The sequence below is a fragment of the Sesamum indicum genome, linkage group LG3 (genome assembly GCF_026168435.1).
Source record: "Sesamum indicum cultivar Baizhima isolate 11 linkage group LG3, ASM2616843v1, whole genome shotgun sequence".
Taxonomy (NCBI): domain Eukaryota; kingdom Viridiplantae; phylum Streptophyta; class Magnoliopsida; order Lamiales; family Pedaliaceae; genus Sesamum; species Sesamum indicum.
In genome coordinates this window covers 17818233-17840609 of record NC_142659.1, presented here as the reverse complement: position 1 = coordinate 17840609, position 22377 = coordinate 17818233, and the positions used below count along the sequence as shown (strand labels likewise).

Below are 22377 nucleotides of genomic sequence, written 5' to 3'. Positions count from 1 at the left end.
ATGACTTGCACACGACCCAATTAAATTGTAATTTTAATCCTGTAACTGAGGGAGGATTGACATTTTTGGCCCTGTAGGAATTGATTTATAGGACTAAAATTATAATTTGATTGTGTTGTGTGCAAACCAAATGTAATTTTCCAGCAAAATGGCAAGAAAATGATTAAGGTTGTCAAAATTATGAAGTTACAGAACTAAATTGCGAAAATCGATTCGTCTAGGTTGAAAATGTCACCCCTTTAAATTATAGAACTAAAATTACAACTTAATTGTGTTGAAATTAAAACTCACATTAATATTGATCCGAAGCCCGAATTAAAGGTAGACATTGTACTTAAATTCTTTACTCAACATCAGTCCATAAGCTAATCCAATAAATATGCACTCATAAAGGTCAGTAAGAACAACACTGAATAGGCTTTATTTATAGCCCTTCAAGACTTGTGCCAGCGAAACATATACGAGAAATGACTTTAAAATATTGAATACGATGAAAAAGTATACATGATATTTAAGAGCAATATTCTTATATAAATGATCAAATTATACGACTCGACATAAATCATTAATCCAAAAATGATCAGATGGTACGTGGAGAAAAGCAAGTGCAACAAGGTGTTTTTGTATTTGTAATGTCACTCTACCTTATAGTTATATTGAAAATTGGATTGGTTTAGGCACAATTTTTAAATATTTGAATTGGGCTTCCTTTATTTCTAATAATATTTTGGAGAAAATTTTCTTTTTGCATTATTTTGTTTTTTTAGGTGTTTCTTAAAAGATAAAACAAATACTACACATATTTCAAGAACAATCCAATATGATTTGGAATTTCCAATATAAACAGATGGCTTATTTGTGATTTTTTAATAGGTTTTTCAGACAATTTCACATGAAGTTACTATATACAGTTTCGAAAATAATAAATTAAAAATATATATATCTCTCTATAAACCAAATTATATATCCTTTGGGATGCTAGTGCTAAGTCCAACAAGACAAGATGTCGATGAGGCGTTGTTTGAATAATAAGGTTGAAACTTTATGTTCCAACGTTTGTAAGTTTGAGTCCCACAAATGTGAACGTATGTCTATTTTATAGTAGTTGCATATTTACTTGCATAATTGTTTGCTATTTTTTTGTCTAGTTCGAATATATTTGTTGATTTAAATTATCGATGTATTAAAATAATATTTATTTTTTTGATTATATTGAATGATATAATAAATCGCATTTTTTCTAAAAATAAAAATAAAAACACCACCAAGACCAACAAGAGTAGCCCTGTTGCTTTATGCCAACCCACTTGACATGGAGACTTTGGCATTCAAATTAATGCTTTCTTTGATTTCATTTTCATTTCTATTTTTAAAATTTTGGAACAATAATAAAAGTGAAAATATATTTGTTTATATTTTTTTTATTAAAAATATTTTACTGTCATTCTCATCCAGTCGTTATTCTTTTACGTATTTGTGTGCGTATTAAAAATTTTCAAATTGTATAGGCTGATAATATTTTTTTCATAATTTTTAATACGATATTATGGTACTGATAATTCTAAATGGAAAAAAAATTATAGCTAGCAATTTAATTTAAATAAAAAAATATATTAGATTTGACACATCTAACAATCAAATTAAAGCTATCACTTTCATCAAATAAAAAAATATATTATCGACTAAGTCAAACATATTCTTATTTTTACATGAAAATCTGTACAAAATTAAAAAGGGTGAATAGTAATTTATCCTCCTGTGATATTGAAAATGAGCACATTGTCCCTCTATGAAAAAAATATAGCAATTTATCTGCACGTACTTTTTAAAATGAAGTAATTTATCTCCTTATACAGGAAGGTAAATTTCTTCATTTTTAAAATCATAGAGGGGTACATTATTGTATTTTAAAAAATACAGGAAGGTAAATCGCTATTTATTTTTTCATAAAGAGGTAATTTGCTAATTTGCAATATTACAAGGGAGTTGCTTGCATTTTTCTGAAATTAAAATCCTACCTTTCCCACTTAAAACTGAAAATTGAAAATGAAAACAAAAAATGTTAATCTGTAAAATATTGACCCTGAGAATTGCAATTATAGGCTTAGCGATTTCATGATTAACATTTCTCCTGCTTCGCTTGACTGTAAGGCGGATAAGTTCTGGATAAAGAGAATAAAACTTGGAATGTGATGTTACTAAAAAAATTGAAACATTTACACAGGTGTTTTATGATATTTGGTGTAATTATATGTAAACTTTCTCAGTTTGATAAATTATATATAGGATGTCTGATATTTATCTTCGCCTCATAAATAGATCTATTCATTAGTTAAAATTTATGAAATTTATTGATATAAAAAAAAAAAATAGGAAAAATGCACGCCGCCCTTGCGATATGGGAAATGTGCATATTTCCCCCCTGTGATAATAAAAATACCAAATTACTTCCCTATGAAATTTTTAATGTAGCAATTAAACACATGCTTGTTCAAGGTAGGGGTGGCAGACGAGTTGAGGCTTCACGGACCGGCTCGATTTTGAGCTCGACTCGAACTCAGAACATTCTATTCATAAGCTGGCTTTTTATTTTTTTTAATTTTTTTATATTTTGTATTTTTCGATTTGTTATATATTTAACTCCATATTCAATACTTTGTATTAAAAAATTAATCATACATTATAGTTATTAAGTAATATCACATATTTTAAATTTAGTTAATGATAAGATATAATATTTTTATTTATATATTTAATCTCTATACAAAAATAAGCTTAATTAACAAGTTAGTAAGTTTATTATTATTACTATATATTTTTTATTTTACATTAGTTATTAATTTTTTAAATTATCTAACAGTTTAAGTCAATTAGAAATATATTTTTGTTAAAAATAAATTGGGCTTGTCAATCTAACATAATAAATAAATATTTTAAAATAATTTTTATCTTAATTATAAATAAAAATTAAAAAATATAGAAAAAAAAGGAAAAAGCTCGAGCTCAAAATTAGGTGCTCAAAATCAAAAGCTCGAGCTCGAGCTCAAGCCAGAATTTTTTGCACAGCTTGACTCGAGCTCGACTCATTTACATCCCTAGTCCAAGGAGAGCCACACGTGCCATTCTGCTGGTATAGCATTTTTAAACTGTATTTTGACAATTATGCCCCTCCTTCCTCATAAAAGTACAACCACTCTCTTTATTGTAATTCTCCTTCTTTCCACTTGTTTTTCACCGTTTTTTAAAAAAGAGAGAAAATGTCAAGCTCTTCATTTCAAAAAAGCAAACCAAGACAGAACACACAGTCGCTCACTTTGAGGTTTTCAATGACGCCTTTATGTAGGTGCAATTTGAAGGCAAAAATAAAGTAGTGGAGTCACAAACAAAGCCCTCAGAAGGTAAGTTATATTATTATTGTAGATATCAAGTTTGTAAAATTTTTTCTTTGGTTGGAGCCCCAAAAGAGCTACATGGGACCAAGTGGGTTTCCTCTAAAATTTCATGCTCAAGTACATAGCGGTGAGGAATTTTTCCGAGGCGTTGAGAAGTAGTGTGCTTCAAAGGATGATAAAGGGAATTTTGATGGTGAGGAGGAAGTGTGTCAAACTTGCAAACTGGTGGATCTATAGGTGTTAAATTCAAAGAAGAAATATCAATTAAATGTGTCAATTTTTGGATTGGAGTTAGTATTGTTCTTTTTGTGTTAGTGTTAGTGTTAGTTTCGTCGATAAAACTAAAATGAAGACAATGTATATTAATATTATATAACTCTGATATTTAAGTATTGGATGAATTACTTTAACTTTTATTGTAGTATATGTGTTCTATTATTTATTATTTTGAAGTATTTAATTTTTTTGCATTTTGGTTACAAGAAAATAAAATTCAATATCCAGAAAATGACCTTATTTCATTACGAGAAATAGAAGACCCTGAACATTCCAGAAAAGGTGTAAAAAATTGAACACAAAAACTACAACAAAATTGACAAAAAATATAAAATTGGATTACATTAACACAGATTGCAACCCAATACAGTTTTGAGTGCCTAGATTACAGGTTGTCACTTGATATGCAAAAATTCACATTCAAGAGTACCAAAAATGTCCACCTACTAAGTTCCGACAATCCATCAAACATTTACAAAAAGTCAAGCCATTTACAGAAGATTTTCTTTAGCCCCTCTAAACTACTCCTGTTGTCTTCTCTTTGATCTTTCCTTCATTTTCTCTCAAACTTGTGAAATTGTTGGCCTCTTGTTGTATCTCTTATTTGCAGGTATTGAAGAACTTGATGGAGTACTTTCACAATCAACAGTCCTCAGTAATGTTGCATTGCTGGGGCCAAAATAGCCAACTTGTTGCCACAGTAAGCATTGATACCATTTTAGTGTATTCTATCATTCCTGTTTTCTTTTAGTAAAGTTTAAAAACAATTTCAAAAATTTAACACACCTGGGTGCATATCTTGGTGCAGATGGTTATAATGTGCTTGGTATTGTTCCTCTTAGTGCAGCCTGCTGAAAAGAAGAAATGTGAGAAAATAAGTAAGTTACATGAAAACAACACAATTAAGCATGCTTGATAGAATTGAAATTACCTTTACACCATTTGGTTGCTCCTGGCTTGGGGGCCCTGGGCCGGGCTTGAGATCCTTTGTGGGATTTCTAGGGGTTCAAATTTAGGGGCATTTGCCTGCAAAAAATAAATTTGCATAAAACATACTAAAATTATAAAGCATTTAAAACTGTACAAAAATTTAAAAAACTTTTACAAATCTTGAAAAATTTAGACTTGAGATGTATTTGATTATTGTAAGTTCCCTTGTTGTGGCCTGTTTCAAAGCATTTAGTGCAGGTATGTTGTCAACCCTTTCCTGGTTGATGTCTTTGACTACAACTCATTAGGGCCTTTCCTAGGCTTCTAAGGTCTGCCCTTTTTCTTCTAATCTTTGGGGGTTTAAATGGCTCAAAACTTATTTTTATGTAATCTTTTACCACAGGAACAACATGTATAATGTCAATATACACGTTCAAGTGCACTGACTTCTTATAATAGGCATTCACATAGTTATCTAGTTTAGCGCTTTTGGACCAAATTGCTGGATAAGCATGGCAGCATGGGTACCCTGTTAATTGAAACATGCCACAACTTTATTTATTTATTTTCTCTAAATCAACCGCATACTTGTCATAGAAGTGGTCAAGTTCATACTCTACCCCCTCCCCTCACTACCTAGTGAAACAATTTCTTGCAGCTTGTTATTACTTGTTGATGTACTCTCTTTTCTTGTAGCTTGCTATTACTTGTTAGGGCAAATTATTTCTCCATACTTTTCCATTCCCTCTCTTTTCAATTGCAGCCTAGACATCAACTTTGTTCTGATCCACTCTAACATACTTATAATTGGTTTGTCTCTTGCCTAAGTACGTAATTGTTAAAGCTTTCACATAAGTTATTCACCAAAATGTCACATTTGCTGTCAACTGGAAAAATATGACCTTGCCCAATGTTGTAGATTAATCTTTTTAACCATTCAGAGGTTGTTCCCACTTCATCTTTTATTTTTGGATCAATTTCTTCATTTTTTTTTTATGAAAGCCTCGAACTCCCCTCTATTAGCAATTGAGGCTGCTTTCCAGAAGTACTCTTTCAGTTCAACAGGATTGAATTTTACTTTGAAATTCTCATACATATGTCTTAAACAAAATCTAAGATCAGATTCTGGAACTAAGTCTTTTAAAGCCTCGATAAGGCCTTTTTGCCTATTAGATACAAATGACCATTTTCCAGTTCCTACATCCCCTATATCATCCAATAGTTAGCTCACAAACCATGCCCAAGTGTCCCTATTTTTTGTTTGCACTACAGCCATGGCAATTGGGAACATGTTGTCATTCCTATCCTTCCCAAGTCATAAGCAATTCGACCCCCATAAACTATTTTCAAAAAACAACCATCAAGGCCTATGATTGGTCTAAAACCTTCCAAAAATCCTGTTTCTAGTGCCCATAGACTTAAATATATTCTGTCAAAGACAGGAGGATCAGAAATTTAATTTTCTAAGTATGAGCTTTGACCTTGAAATACATTGGTCTGACTGTTTCACAATAGTCCCACAAAAATTGATATTGCTTGGAATCATTCCCCTTTTTCTCTTTAAGGCTTCTTTTCTAGCCCGCACCACCTTAAATCTACTCACATCCACATTACATTTTTAAATAATTCTAGTTTTTAGTTGTTGAATAGGAATTGTAGGATGATCTCTTATTGCATTTTCAATTTTTTTGCAAGATATGATGGCAAACCTATTTTCATAAGTCCTTGCACATGTATGCTTGCCCTTTAATATTTTAATTTGGAATGTACATCCACCATATATTGGTGAGGCATGGATCCTCCATTCACAACTCTCTACTTTATATTTTGCACTCACCCTTGCAGTCTCATTTCTTATGAACTCAATGTTAAACCCATTCCTTATGCACCAGTTCCTCAAAACATCCCTAAACCGTGCAACATTTTTTAATGTCATCCCAACTACAAGATTTAAATTTTTCATTGAAATAGATTCTTTAATTTGTCTTATGTCCTGATCTAATGGTTGAGTACGATCTTTGTAATAAAATTTAAGCAATGAGTCCCCCCCCCCCACAACCCCGATGATACATTTTTCCTAATTCATACATACCTAGATAATCTATGTCCACTTTCTCAAATACTTTCATATGGTTTCCTACATGTCTAAGTTTAGGATGTTTTACAAATTTTCCACCCCACAAAAACTTAATGTCATGAGTCTGAAATTTCTGCAAATTAATAAAATAGGCACAAAAAAAAAATGTCTCAGCAATTGACAGAACCATAACACAGTGGGTAAAGATGCACATAACACTATTCAACATATAAAGCACAATAACTTTTTCAACAATAAACAAAGCATTACTACATTACAGGACACAGCTAAAAATATTCAAGCATACTATTGCATACCAAAAATTTGAACACACCACAAGGGGTTGAAGGTTCTTCAAAAACATTTTAAGATTATCAGAGGATTAGTACTGCAAAACATAGGTTACCATTCTGATGCTTAAGTCAGTAACATATTATAAAAGGAATAAAATGAAAAACTTGAAATAGAATGAGAATAATAGTGAGATATGATTAAGGATGATGAATATTGGTGTGTAGTGCAAATTATAAGCTTAGAATAGCTCAAAACCGAGAGGGAATAGTGTAAGAAAGTGAGATTTTAGAATAAGAGAGATGTCACCAGAAGTTTGCACAAAGCTTCTATGTATAGGTTTCTACAGAATTGGATACAGGGTTAATTACTGAGTTCTTTATGCCATTAGAAAGTTTTTTGAGTTGAATATTTTCCAAAACAAACCGTTTGAGATTTGGATAAATATTGACTTAGATACTTGAGCTAGACTGAACTCTGCCATCTTTACCTAAAAATTCGAGAGTTGGTTGTTTGTTAATTTCCCTACTCATTTGTTACCGTTTTACTTGGACCACCTAGAGATATTTTAAGGTGATGTGTACAAATATATTGGCAAGCTACATGACGTGTCCTCCGAGCTGTATGATAATGTGTCTTGACTGAAATGGGCTTATTTATTGGGCCTGCCAATATAGTTGAGTAGCAGGTAGGCCTGTGAGTCATTATTCCCTACTGATGGGCTTTATCCGTTCTTTTGGTGGGGTTTATCCACCTTGCTGGTGAGGCCTTATCTGTCTTGCCGATGGGCCAATTGGGCTTTCAATCGCAAAATAAAATATAAATTAGAAAAGAATATGGAGAACCTTATGAAAAATTAAAAACTTATCCAAAATTAAATTAAAAATATGGTTAATTGCACTTAAACATCCTCTGAGAATGCAAAACTACACTTTCTTCAAAAAAAATTCAAAATTAAACTTAAACACTCTCCCAAAATTCTCCGTTTATACATGATCCACTTTTGTTATAGTTTGGACGAAAAATATCGATGTCAATAAAAAATTATATAACTTTTTAATTTTGCCCTTCATTTAATATTCCTAAATCCTATGTATATTATTGTACTTATAAGAAGATAAATATAATATATATATATATATATATATGGAGTGATCTTAATATTGTTAAATTTTTTTTTTGAATAAGTACAAAATTATTACATGTGAATGTTAAATGAGGGGTAAAATTGAAGCTTTATGTAATTTTTTTTGCTGACATTGATATTTTCGTCCAAACTGTAAGGGGGTCAGACATAAAAGGTAGGTTTTTAAAGAAGGTGTAACTATAATTTTAGAGTTTTTTAAAATAAAAATATAAGTTCGTATTTTACTATTTGTAGAAGGATTATAAATATAATTAACCTCTAAAGAAAATATGATGATTATATATGGCAAAATAGAATGCATATGTTCTATTATATATTCACTTGTTTTCATTAACGAGGAAAAAAGAAAAAAGGAGAGAGAGAGAGAGAGAGAGAGAGAGAGAGAGAGAGAGAGAGAGAGAGTGGAGGCATGGGACAAACGATAAAAACCAAACGCAAACGCGGTTTCTTGTTCAAAGTCTCCTCTCTGCGTCCACCCCATTTCCCTCTCTTCCTTATTCCTTCTATTTGTCAATTTCAAGCCCTCTTTCTCCTTTCAACATTCACGCCGATCATCAGAAAGTACCGATTTGGTTTTCAACAGCTACGGCAATCTGTATGTGGTTTGATCGTTGAAGTGGGGAAATTCAAGAATTGAAATTGAATGGGGTGTTGCAGTAGCACGAACGTTGATTCCAAAGCGAGTCGCGTCGCCAGGTGGCGCTCCACTGGCATCGTGGCGTTGCGTGACTCTAAACTGAAGGCATAGTTCTCTCTCTTCACTTCTGATTAGTTTTTGTGTTGGTCGGATTTCTGGGCTTGTATTTCTTCCTCGAAACTTTCCTCGAAATGTGGAGCATGATGTTTTCGTACTGATTTTTGTGCTTGAGACTTTGAGCATTTGTAGATACTTAATGTTATCTTGCAAGTTAACGTCTGTTACTGGAATCATCATTATTGTTTGTTAGGAAAGGTCCGAAGAAGTGTATTTGGATTCCGGGCACTCAATTGTTTTTGTTTGTATGTGCTTTGCGGTAATGAGGTGGTGTTGCTAGCGCATGCTAACAAACTGCATTAGAGAAATGTTTAACAGAATTAGATGTTCCACATGGGGCTTTTGCTCATATGCTTTCACTATACATGAATATTGCTGTTATTCTGACTGGATATGTGTTTGTGGATTTTGTTTTTTCAACTCCTATGTTCCACAGACATTTCCAGATGAAATTCTTGATTTAGAAGGATCAGTCCGCACACTTGATCTAACACGCAACAAACTAGGTAATGCTCTTTAAGTATGTGAAGCATTTGATTTATCTTTATTCTTAATGTGCCCTTTTCTTTTACTTCAATTTGGATAAATGGGTTTCATTTGATACGGGCTTGTGGTCATTCAAACTTGATTACAAACTTATTTATATACATATGAGGCCCCTATGTCACTCCATTAACAAAGTGTAAATGCAGCAGTTCTTATGGAATAGGAATCCGTTTGCTTAGCTCAGTGGCTTCACTTCTCTAATTTTTTCTCCTCTTTTGCGTGGCAGTTGATATCCCAATGGAAATAAGCAAATTGATTAACTTGCAGCGGCTGGTAAGAATTACTCTCTTCAGTTTTCTCTGTGTTGCTGTTACTTTATAGAACATGAAGCCTAAAATGTTAATTCTGTATGCTATGGAGATAATATTCTTAACTCTCTCTGTTGTTGTTTTGATATGTAGCACTCTGATTTGGGAAATGGTGAAAAATAGTTTTTGTATTCTACAATGTCATTTTCTCTTACTTGAAATGCAATAGTTCTCATCTTAAGAGTTTATATCTTGATGTTATTACACTTTGGCAGAATTCCAAATGCTATATGTCAAGTTCTGTAGGAGTTTATAGGAAATGGACACGTGCTCTATCAATATTGGTAAAATAGTTTTATCACTTTTTCGTTCTAGAGATACCGAGCAAAATGCCTCGCGTGAAAATAAGACATTTCATTCATCAGTCTTAAGTGACGGAACTACACAATACGTCAGTACTGGATTTTGGAGAAACTGAACTTAAATAAGTATAACTTTGAGATCTTTGAATAAAAAATTTGTTAAAGCAAAAAGAATGTGTGAAAAAGACAAAAGTGAATTCCTTTCTCCGATAAAGTTCACTGGATTCTTGAAAATCATTCAAATTTCATGACTGTTGTTAAGCTTCCAAGTAATTCATTTTTGTACTCACTTCCTTCCTTCCGTAAATTGAATGCCTAAGTTTCAAATTTTCCATTCCTTTCTAGTTTTTACCATGATGGTCTTCTTTGTGTTGCAATTGTGGCTTCGTTCTACATCTACATTTGACAATTAGTATTCACTTTGAAGGTAAAGCCAACATGATTGTACTTGGTTGAACAATCATTTCTTACAGGTTTTAGCTGATAATCTTATTGGGCGTCTTCCTATGAACTTGGGAAAGCTTCAGTCTCTAAAAGTTATGACACTTGATGGAAATCGAGTTGCCACAATGCCTGATGAATGTAAGTTTTTTTCCCCCAAGCTGGGAGGATTGGGATTGAATGCATGTTGATTGTGTGGGTTAACATTTCCCTCATTCATTAACTCAATAGGAATTTTCAGATTTGAGCTTACTTGTTTCTTGAAACTATGTTCAGTGGGTCAGTTGGTGAAACTGGAGAAGCTATCAATATCAGGAAATTTGTTGGTCAACTTGCCTGAAACTATTGGGAGCTTGCGCAATGTGAGTAGCTAACATGCAGTTTTCATGTACCATTTATTCCTCTTTCTGAAATTTGTAGAGTGACACTGCTTCATGTGGTTATATGATAATATAGTTTTAGCAGTACTTTAATGGGCTTAGCTGTTGTGTGTTGTCGCCAATATAGAGCTGGTTAATTCACATTAGTTTCCATTCTGTAGAATGCTAGTTCAGTTGTTGATAGCACTCTGTCTTGTTTCAACCATGCAGAAGTTCCCCTTCATACTGTTCTATTTAAAGTTTTTGCATCCTTTAGCTCACTTTGTTTTTCCAAATAACTCATGCTGTTCATAGTACACATTCAAAATGTCATCATCTTCTCATACTCTTTCTGTCTTATGCATGGACATATATGAATGTTCAATATGGCACTTGGCTACTTGCTCATCCTTACTAAAAAACAATTGAAAGAAAAAGAATTATGTGGGCATGTGGTAGACATATCATATCCTCAAGTAGTGGAACGGAATACATCAGAATCTATTGATTTATATTTCTTTATTTTTCAATGTTACAGATGTGTAGAATTGCATCAACAGTAATCTTTGTGTGATGTATAGATATTTAATAGAGGAGAACTAATGAATGGATTTTCTATGGCTGTCAATGTTTAAATAGGTTAGCTGATGTTGAGAGTTAATTTCTGTATGTTTATCCACTGTTTCCGGTATTTATCTAACCAAATGTGTTAATATAATTGTGTGACCTGGGGCATTTGGACCTCTAGAGAAAACACTAAAGAATTATTTCCTTGAGATACTAAACTACTGTTGGAAGAAATGTCTGTAGTAGTTCTTAATACTTTAACTAGTTAAGATAAGTGATAACAATTAAAGCACCAGACGATAGGAATATCATGAAGAGCACAAACCAAGATTGCTGCAGAAAACTAGCTGATAAGGAAAGAAGAAATAAAAGCTACAAGTGTTACCGTTTCTCACATTCTATCGGGTGAAAAGATGGTTAAAAAATTGGATAACTGCAATTTCATGTTATTGATGCTAAAAGTCATACCTCACATTATTTGATATTAAATATAAATAAAATATAGTAAATGTAATATGGCAGTCAGTTTATGTCCACAATAATGTAAAAGATATTTGTCAAAGTACCAAAAACCATTATCCAGCTTAAAGAGATATACGTTTCACCTAAGTTATGCAGCCAATAACCTTAAAGGGTATGCTGTCAAGCATTTTAGGTTGGAATGTGCCATTAAGAGATTAGGTGGTTTTGAATCCACTGGTATAATGGGTCTAGAATGTACCTATATTATTTTAGTATCCAGCATGTGCTATATACTTACCTGAGTTGAAAAATTGATACAACCTTTTTTGACTTTGCAGTTGATGCTGTTAAATGTGTCAAACAACAAGATAAGGTCTCTTCCAGAGTCAATTGGTAGTTGCTACTCTCTGGAGGAAATTCAAGCTGATGGTACTTTCAGATCTATTATTCTGTATTTTTTGGTTGATGATGGTTGTCACGCTGACCTCCAAGTTCTGACCTTATGGGTTTGCAAATTGTTCCTTTTTGTGTATAATAGCTTCCTTTGGTCTTTTCCTCTAAAGTTAGTGGCATCTTCTCTCTTTTCCTTTGATGTTAGGTGGGTTAAGAATTCATTTGTGCTCATGTGTCCATAGAAATGGCAATCTCATGACCCTAACCGGTTCTTTACTGTCTGGCTGTTAGTGACCTTTTTTCACTAAAGTAGGTTTTTCCAATGAGTTATCCTCAATTTGACATGCTTAACAAAGTGAACAAACTCTACTGTATTGGCATAACTAAATGCATCATGTTTTCCATACATTGGTAGTTGGTGACAGCTTGCTTGCCTAAGTCTTAGTTATTTGATTGCAGAACTACATACATTTAGTAGAGTTTCTGTAGTGGCAGAACTTGGTTCCCTTCAGAATGAAATTGTATCTATTAGGTGATACGTCTGAGAAAAATGTCAATACACTTCCGGGTGGGTGCTACGTCATTGCTTTTTGAGCGGGCAAATTTATCATTTTCTGTTAAAGGAAAATATGCAGAACCTCCATCCTAAAATGAATATCCATCTATGGTGCCATTGATCAGCAACTTGGCTAACTCCTACTTTCAGTAAAATTTAGTTAATTTAATCCAAAAGTGTTCAGATAATATTAAGTAATCTAAGTAGTATTGACAAATAAAATTTTTTAAATGTTGAAATTTATTGACGTAATACAATAGCCAATGGCATATTCATTTTGGGAGAAAGTACGTATTAACATTAATTGACAGGACAATGCCTGCTGTGGGCTACAATACAAGACCTTTCTTATATTGGAAAATGGCTATCTTTCGTATTGGAGAATTAGTCTCTTAGATTCTTTGAGCCTCTGTATGCAATCCTTCCTTTGGCTGTATTTTAGGGTGATTTAATCATCTTTACTTCTGGCCTTTCCCTTTTTAATATTGTACGTAACTATTTGCAGAAAATTCCATCGAAGAGCTTCCATCTTCAGTGTGCAATCTTGTTCATCTAAAGTCACTATGCTTGAACAATAACAATGTGAAGCAGGTTTCTCACTCATGTGGACTTCTTATCCTTTTTATTGTTTTCCTTTGATAAAATTGAATTATTCCTTCAGTTTAACAATTGACATGCGTTTCATGTTATGCACATTGTTGTATTTTCATTGATTAATCAGGAGACAGGGTTTTGTGTTTTAACGCATAAATGAGAAATGGTCATTCTACTTGTAATTAACTTGTGTTAATTATGATTCTGCACCACCATTCTTCTACTAATCTGCATGGACATACGAGCCAGTGAATGCTTATATACAAAGATGAATTCAAATTAGATTTTACAGAGTAGTGATACAAGTTTGTAGGTGTAATTGCTTGAGTGTGTGTCTCAATTCGACGAGATTAGGTATCTGGAGGGAGAGAGTTTATTTGAGACATTTCAGTGGCCAGAAAAAAATTAATTTCAGATACTATGGCGGGCATATATACTAGGAAATGTTGATTATTTATTTCAGGATCTTTATCACCAACTTATTTGCAATAGTTTAGTCTTTTCTATTATCTATTTCAGAATATTTCTTTGATCCTCAGATTTTGATTTCACTTTGCAAGTTGTCTTACTGTTGGAAGCTGAAATAGGTAATGCATGGCTTTTAAAGAGAAGTGAAGATGCCTCACAAAGTACTGATGATAAGGAAATACTATAGTCCATATGCTGATGAAAAGTTTCAATTGAACTTTCTGATTTTCAGCTAAAAAGGGGATTCAAAGTGACAGTGTGTTGAAGGGTAGAGTGTCCTATCTGAGTAGAATTTCTGGATTCTGGAACAAATTTATGTTTATCTAGTCACCTACCAAGAAATGGTTTTGCAGGCAACGTAATGAGTTATGATCATGATGGATTTTACCAACCTTATCTATGGACCTTCCGACTGTTCATATGCTTTTGCGCTTCAGCCTTCTTCATTTTCTGATAATTCTTTTATGATGCATTCCAATAAATTTGGAACCTAGACTGCTTTCTTCTTATTCTATTTCATGTTTATTTGGAATGCTTTACTATCAAGGCAGTTTAGCGCTCAAGTATGAGGCATCTTTTAGCATCATTCATCATGCTTATGTCTAAATTGTAATGAAGATTCCCCTCCCTTGGTTGTGAAGAAGAGGCTGGCCTTGCTGATTAACATTGTCATCTCAGTGTTGTTTTGGTTTAATACTTTAGGTTTTCCTGTCATTACTCAATTCACAATATAGTTTATACATTTTACAGATACCTCCAAATTTATTGAAAGATTGCAAAAGTCTGCAGAATATATCCCTCCATGGCAACCCCATTTCTTTGGATTATTTTCAACAGGTCAGATATTGATATATGTTTGCAAAATGCTGATGCAGTACTTGCATCGTGAATAATCATAGAAATGATGATCATCTCAATAGAAAGCATTCAACCCCTTCTTTTTCCCGTTCAGATGGAAGGATTTGAAGATTTTGAAAGTCGGAGGAAAAGAAAATTTGACAAGCAGATAGATTCAAATGTGATGATTAGTTCCAAAGGTCTTGATGAGGGTGTTGATCACTGATGCTTGCTACTACATTTTTGTAAGGCATCTACTCTCTTCCAGAAGTGCCGTGTTCTTTGTTCTAATTTTTTTAATTAATTTCATAACTAGGTTTGATTCTTCTCCTGAATTCCAATTTATTAAGAAATGATCTGCATTAGTTGGCTTGACATGGTTTTTTTCCTACATTACCTGATATATCTAGATTTTACATTTTAAATCTATCGGCACGGACCCTACCAGTGTTCACATACATGACGCTGGCATAAAGTGCCACATGCTGAACTATCACAATTTGATTTTTTTACAGTTTTTCATTGCCAAGCTTCTTAAACATGAGAGTGTCCAATGTTCCTCATTTCCTATTTAGTCTTTAAGTTTCGTAATGCTCGGTTACATGTCCGCTCATTTTTGACATATTGCAGGAAATTTGGTCCTCTGGGGTTGTGTCATAATATGGCCCCTTTTGACTAAATGAACGTGATCTGATATAGTATGTCTTTGGAAGTAAATTAGCAAAAGAACGGTTCAGAAGTTTCTTGACCGAACAATCCCCTGAGCTATTCTCGTCACAGATGCCATGTTTCTCGTGCACATTGCACCACGTTTATAATGGGTTTATTCTGCTGCAAGTTGCCATGTTCTGTAATGTAATTCTACTTCATATGTTCGCAGTTGGTGAAATATCATCATATGGGGTGTCTGCGCTTGAATCCTGGAGGAGGATGTGAGTATGTATAACCCTCGCCGTGTATTGATTTATCGGCATACCAGTCACATATAGTTTTTGTATGTATATTCCCCCCCTGGTTTCCATCATAAGAACTACTAGGAAGTCTACAAAGCGCTGGCAATGTAAATGGCGTTTGTCTTCCTTTTTGGTTGATTCCTTTCACGACATCGTGTAATAAACAAGTAGAGGGAAGCTATAAGCAGGCCTGATGGAAACTTAGATTGATGTTATAGTCGTTAACACTATATACACAATCAATATTTACATATGTCTATACTACTTATTAAGTGTGAGGAATTGGTTGGTACAAAATATAGAGTAAATTATAGTTTCCTCCCATAAGGTTTTACATAATTATACATACTTCCTTATTGTTTGAAAAATTATAAACACCTCCCTTAAATTAAAAATAATTATATAGTTCTTAGATGGTGAGGTAAAAATATTTTTTTTAGAAAAAAAATTAAAAATGTATGAGGGTAGGTAAAATAAATAATCTATTGAAAATATTAGTTCATAAAAGTATTATATAAAATTTTAGAAAGTATATGAAGTTATAATTTATATTCCCAAAAGGTACTTTTGGCAATTTACCACAAAAATTAAATAAAAATCTAACTGAATAAGCTTGTTTTTATACTCATGTTAAAATTAGGGGGATATTTATAATTGTTTAAATAATATGAAGGTATTTACAATTATGTCAAACTTTAGAAAAGGTGGTTGTAATTTACTCTAAAATATATCGACTAAAATACCAATATACTGAATCTTGTGAAAAATTACAATGTCTTTAATTTTTTATATCAATAATGTTCTGTTCATTCACATTTCAAAATACTAATCATTATTAAAGAAATTATGAGTTCTTTAATTTAGTCTTGTTCTATTTCATATAATTGAATAAATATGATGAGAATTTAGACCCTGAAAGCTACTTATATACAAAGTATAAGTAAGTAAAACTGCACTTCTACTTTTCTTCTTTTAATCAATAATTGGAAGTCAAACATCTGATTCAGGAGAATTGAGGTAGTGCTGACACACTTACCTTTCCTTATTTATTGTTAGGAAAAACCATGTACAATATTTGTTGGCTATTTTATTCAAAATGCATTACAATAAAAAACAAATGATACCAATATTGATCAAATAAACAAATGCTAATTTCAAAATTTTAGTGTACAATATGAAACACTAATTTTGATTCTGCTTCATAGTATATTTCAATCTATTTAAACCTTTACATCTTAAATTATTAAGGATCGAAATTTCATCATTTTTGTATATATTATAATTGTAAGATATAAAATATTATTTATAAAAAAATAAAAAATAATAAAATTAACCCCATTCCCCCACCCGAGGCCTCCCTCCATCCGCCGCCCACCCCAACCCTCTAGAGCCGCCCGCTGTTCGCCCTCCCCCCCCCCCCTCCCCCCCCACCTAGGAGATCGAAACATGGCGGTCTCCCATGGAGCTTTAGGTTAAGTCGTCGTCGTCCAATTCTTTTTTATGTTTTTAATAAGTTAAAATTTTTATTTATAAAAAGCAAAATTTTACAAAAATAAGAATAATTGATTTTTATAATTTAAAAATAATAAAAAAGTATTACAATTTTCATTGTAAATAGATATACAGGTAATTTAAATATAAATATTATTTATAGTAAATAGTTTATTATAATAATTTAAATTAAAAACTTAAGTTAATTGATAAAGTATTATCATTATTGTTTATTAACATTTACATTGATATAAATATTTAAATTTAAAAAAACTGAATTTAGTATAGTATTTTATGAATCATGATTTTAATTTAATAAAATAAGTGGTGTAGGTTTGATGTTGGGATTTGGGAGACAGGAGTTACTGTTCATTGTCAAATCATATTTTTTAATATATATATTTAGTAATATATATGTGTATGTATATATAGTATTTTATTTATTAGTGAAATATAATATATATTTATGTTAAGAGTAGAATAAAAAATAATAAAAATAATAATAAAAAATAAATTAAATTATAATTGCACACCTAGTGAAGGTGTGCAAAACTCAAAAACAAACAAGGTTTTGTGTTTTGGCCCATCTCTAAAATGGGCCAAAACACAAAACCAAACATAACATCGAAACACACTAATTCATAATGTGATTTTGATCACCTATTTCATAGATTTATGTCTTGCTAGCACAAGGATGAATCCATATTTTCATTGTGGTATGAACGCATTTAGAGAGTCTCTATGTAGATTTTTGACATGGACGAAGGACGGAGAGGAAATCTACATATATCGTCTGTTGGAGGTGAAAAATAAAGGTAATCTCATTTTATATTTATGCTCTTCTTGACCCTTAGTTTGTACGTTGTATGCACGATTAGATCTACATTTAATAGACTTAATGCGCACGAAAATTCAAGGAAACACCCCCTGAACCGGATTTATATATTTTATCACTTCTTAATCTCATTTTTACACGCTTTCGCCATGTTTTCGAGCCGATCCGCTATCTTTTAGTGCTATCAGAACCTGTTTCGATGGACATTGAATGAATGTGTTTTAAATGTTGGATGCATGTTTAACAAGTTTTATCAGCTTTTATGGCATGCATTTGGTTTAGAATTCATAATTATGTATTATTTGAAAGCATGTTGAATTTTTCTTTAACAATTGGATATTAAAATTTTTTGAAGAATCATGATTTTGTGTTGTCTAGGTTCATGTACAAAGAAAAAAAAATATCAAGAAACAGTTTTTTCAGAAAGAATAGTGCAACAGCAGTCGGTCGTGCACTGGCGTCTGCCTGTGTGCATGCGGGAGGGTAGTTGTCCCCGGCGGCTGGGCTTTTTTTTCTTTTTTTGTCCAAAAAAATAATTTTTTGTATTAACTTGCATATTTTCTAAAATGGTTAAGTTTAGCTAAATTTAATTTTAATTGAGATTGATAATTTTCCAGAATTAAATTGGAATAGGTTTCCAAACAAGAATTATTTTTTGCATGGGTTCCACTAATATCCAATTTTTAACTGCATTATTTTACATGTAATTTTCAGCACATGATTTCTTTTTATATGGTATTGGTCATCATATATTTTTAATACATGGTATGTATTAATTGTTGGAGGATAATTATGTGGAATACATTTTTATGCTATGATTGTTAATGGTATTAACAAAGGGATTATCACGAAGCCTTTGACCTTGTGTTTGGTTTTAATTCTGTTGTATTGGAGCCTGTGTACCTCTTATTTTTGTTTATTGTTGTTTTCAGAGAGTCCGAGAAGTAAGAGATGTATTGCTAGGCCCATCAGCATCATAATATGAGTTAAAAATCTTGTAATAGTGTAGGTCTTATGGACTCAGAGCCTAAATGTTCATGTCGCTATTTCACCTAATCTCTAGTGTCATGAATTGTTGCTAGACAGCCACCCATGGCAACAGACTATTTCTGGTTATGGGATAATTAGAAATAACTAATTAAATTAGATTTAATTAATTTTATTTATCACATACGCCCAAGTCTAGTTAAAGGTGAACCTAAAGAGTCACGTCGTTCCACAATAATCGGATGCAATTAATTTTGAATTAATTCCATAAGAGTCAGATTAATTTAGTTTGGTTAATTAATTCTTGGAGCGAATAAATGACTGGATCATTTATTTAGACCAATCCATTGGATGGATGAACTTGAAATTTAATTAATTAAATTAATTAAAATTTTAAGTTACCCATTAAAATTAATTTAATTATTTTTTTGGGCTTGATCCAATTTATAAATTGAAAAAGACAGCATGGGTGTGGATCTTTTAATTAAATTGAAAGATGAGCAGTTTAAGTTGGGCGTGAAATTAAATTGGATTTAATTAAAATCCATTAGAACTTGAATTTGATTTAATTTTAATTAATATTGCCGGTCAATTAAACACAAGCCCAAGGCCTTGGACCTTGGCTAGGTCAAGAAGGCCTCATTTTTGGAGAATGTTTGCTGATTTTGATCTTAAAAATTCATGCATGAGAGGGGTTAGGATTAGGTTGATGTTTTGGAGCCTAATAAGGTTAGGACTCTTTGTATATATATAACTAGGTCATATATATACCAACAAAAAACTCTAGCCACACACAACACACACTAGCCTCTCTTCTCTCCAAAAAGATTCATCTCTCTCTCTCTCTCTCTCTCTCTCTCTCTCTCTCTCTAATTCTCTCCATTTCTAAGTTTCTCTACTCTAGAGATCAAAGAAAAACGAACCGGAGATCAAAATATATTAATAGCGGTTGTTTTGATCTCTACTCTTTCGTGGTCATTTTGTTAGAATGAGAAGACCACGCCCTATTAGTGGGAGGGTGGACGTCTTTAGAGGGTCTCAACATTGACATCTATCTGTTATCGGATCCAGGAAAAGGAATCGACGCTTGTAACTGAGCAAGAAAACGACAAAGGTAAATCCTATTTACATTTATGCTTCTTGCATTTGCTTGTTTGATCCTATGGCCATGGTTTTTATTTCATAGTGTACACCGAACACCAGGAAAAGATCAAGGGTACACCCCTTGATCGGGATATTATATGCTTTAATCGTTATTTCTACGATTTTCGTGCTTCCGTCGTGTTTTTCGGGCCGATCCACTCCCTTCATGCGGTACCAGAACCAGGTTTCGGTGTCTAGCCATACAATCTAACGTGTATTGCATGAATCAACATGTTTACATATTTTAATTAGCTTTGGAAGCATGATTCATGTGTTTAATTGCATATCTAGATCTCCGTTATGTGTTTTATTTTTTCATTCAATTTTGAGGATGAGAAAATTATTGAAATTTCTGAAACTTAATTGATTCTTTTTGTTTCAGAAATTGCCAGAAAAAATAAAAAAATCGGGTTTCAGAAAAAAGGTAAACGCAACAGACTATTGCTACCTGCCAGCCCATAGGCGTATGCACGACAAGTAGCACAATTGTGTTTGCTCGCAAGCAGGAGCCTGCCTAAGAGCGTGCGCTAGTAATGTAGTGAGGAAGCTTATTTCACCCATACGTAGTCTCACAAGTCATGGCACATTCGGGTTGAAATGAATTTGCACTATTATTGTGAACGAAGTGAATGCGCACCTATTTTCCTGTCTCACTAGTCGTGGGGAGTGATAGTCTGCGCTATGATTCGGTTGATAGGTTGGGTCTAACACCAAGTAACGTGATTCGCTTGGAGTCCTCGAAATCATGTGAAAATGGTAAGACAAAATATCTTGTGGATCTCATAGGTCGAGAATGGTATTGAATACCTCCCACGAGACTATTTCAATGTGAATCGTAAAATCGGGGCATGGAGAATTTTGCTTGTGCACCCAAGCCCACTAAGAAAAGGCTTCCCGAAACTCCATTTGAGAGTGATGGACTTTCATAAAAATAGTGGGAGGGTTAATGACTGAAGTCCAAGTGCTTAACTTGTATATAATATTATGATAATCTACTAATTTTCTTTTAATTATATATGTCTAAAAATTCACTTAATTTCATACTTGATGTTAATAAATTTAACGAACAAACTATGTTATTTGGCTGAGAAATTTGAGGATAGTCCTCGATTTCGAGAACTAGACTTATATTTAAGATAAGTGTCTACCTCGGACTTTGTTGGAAGGATTCCTGCCAGGAGAACGTTTGACATTCGAGAAATTTACCCAGTAGCATGATGATAGTCGAAAAGTACGCAATATTGTACTGGGCTTGATTAATGAGATCCAGAATTAGTATGAGAGGTTCGAAGACAACTGGTCGATAATACACTACATGAAAGAACTTTATGTGGTACTAGACCGGCATATTAGTTATGTCGTAAAATAAAGGCATTTTTTGGCGCTAGAATGATTAAAAGATCATCCGTACAAGAGCATGGAATGATGATGCTATCTCTAGTGGAGAAGCTCAAAGTCCTCCAGGCTGATTTTGAGAAGGAAGAAACATACGTTAATGTGATCCTGCAATCACTAACTTCCTCTTTTGATCAATTTGTTATCAACTACAACATGAATGGACTTGAAGAAAGCCTTAATGAGTTGATTAATACATTTGTCCAATACGAGGCAACAATTAAAAAATCTGCATCGTCAATACTAGTGGGAGAGGTTTCAACCTTTAAAGCAAAGGGCAAGGTTGCTAGACGAGAGAAGAAGAAGAAAGATGAGACGTCTTCTACTGCTAGCACTTTAAGTGCTCCTGTTACACCGTTAGGCGGGGGTAAAGAAAAGAGAAAGAGTGTTCGGTAGTCAAGGATTCTGAATGATATTTGCATCTATTATCGAGAAAAGGGCTATTAAAAGAGGGAGTGTCCTAAACTCCTCTCTAATGAAGGTAAACTCTTTAATTGAGTATTAACATAATCACCATTCTACATTTGGTATTGGATACCAATAATTCATAATCTACAAATGATTTGTAGTTGGTGATAAACAGTAGAAAAGTCAAAACAAGAAGGTCCTAAGGCTTAGTGATAACGAGGTTATTGTTGCAAAGGCTAGGGACTTAGTTGGGCTTAATGGTGATAGTGTTAGTATAGTGTTTATGTAACCTAGCATAATTGAAAAAGCATTTTTAATTATTATTGGACAATTTTGGTTAGATATTTTGATCAATAAAGTCTTTTATTTGACATTGAATAGGGATTCGTGTCTGCTGGGTGAAACATAAACTTTGAACTATCTCATAATTGAATTATGAATACTCAAATGAATAATAAAATGATA

The 22377-nt window shown here is 32.7% G+C and overlaps 2 protein-coding genes across 5 annotated transcripts; both read left to right on the top strand.

Moving 5' to 3' along the window:
* The first annotated feature begins 8484 nt into the window (after positions 1 to 8484).
* Positions 8485 to 15935, top strand: LOC105157967 (Leucine-rich repeat (LRR) family protein). 4 transcript variants are annotated; one of them, XR_002286839.2, is made up of 10 exons: positions 8485 to 8855; positions 9304 to 9373; positions 9640 to 9686; positions 10497 to 10605; positions 10741 to 10826; positions 12191 to 12281; positions 13307 to 13405; positions 14614 to 14700; positions 14816 to 14945; positions 15581 to 15935. XR_002286839.2 is itself a non-coding variant. In XM_011074529.3 (10 exons), exons 1-9 carry the CDS (start codon positions 8757 to 8759, stop codon positions 14924 to 14926), a joined length of 786 nt encoding a protein of 261 aa, XP_011072831.1. In that variant the 5' UTR covers positions 8488 to 8756; the 3' UTR covers positions 14927 to 14945; positions 15581 to 15935. The 4 variants fall into 4 exon arrangements, 2 of the variants coding, with proteins under 2 accessions (XP_011072831.1, XP_011072830.1); XR_002286838.2 differs by having other exon boundaries at positions 8486 to 8855; positions 15331 to 15935; XM_011074529.3 differs by having other exon boundaries at positions 8488 to 8855; positions 13307 to 13392.
* Positions 15936 to 21498: 5563 nt separating this feature from the next.
* On the top strand, positions 21499 to 21900 carry LOC105158105 (uncharacterized). Its single transcript, XM_011074743.2, has one exon. The coding sequence runs from the start codon at positions 21499 to 21501 to the stop codon at positions 21898 to 21900; it is 402 nt and encodes a 133-aa protein (XP_011073045.2).
* Positions 21901 to 22377: the final 477 nt, after the last annotated feature.

What these genes read in the sequence shown, in the direction of transcription:
- LOC105157967 (XM_011074529.3), top strand. Translation starts at nt 8,757, where the DNA reads ATGGGGTGTTGCAGTAGCACGAACGTTGATTCCAAAGCGAGTCGCGTC. An exon ending in TGCGTGACTCTAAACTGAAG is followed by an intron (nt 8,856 to 9,303) that starts GCATAGTTCTCT and finishes TATGTTCCACAG; the next exon opens with ACATTTCCAGATGAAATTCT. An exon ending in TCTAACACGCAACAAACTAG is followed by an intron (nt 9,374 to 9,639) that starts GTAATGCTCTTT and finishes TTTGCGTGGCAG; the next exon opens with TTGATATCCCAATGGAAATA.
- LOC105158105 (XM_011074743.2), top strand. Translation starts at nt 21,499, where the DNA reads ATGATTAAAAGATCATCCGTACAAGAGCATGGAATGATGATGCTATCT.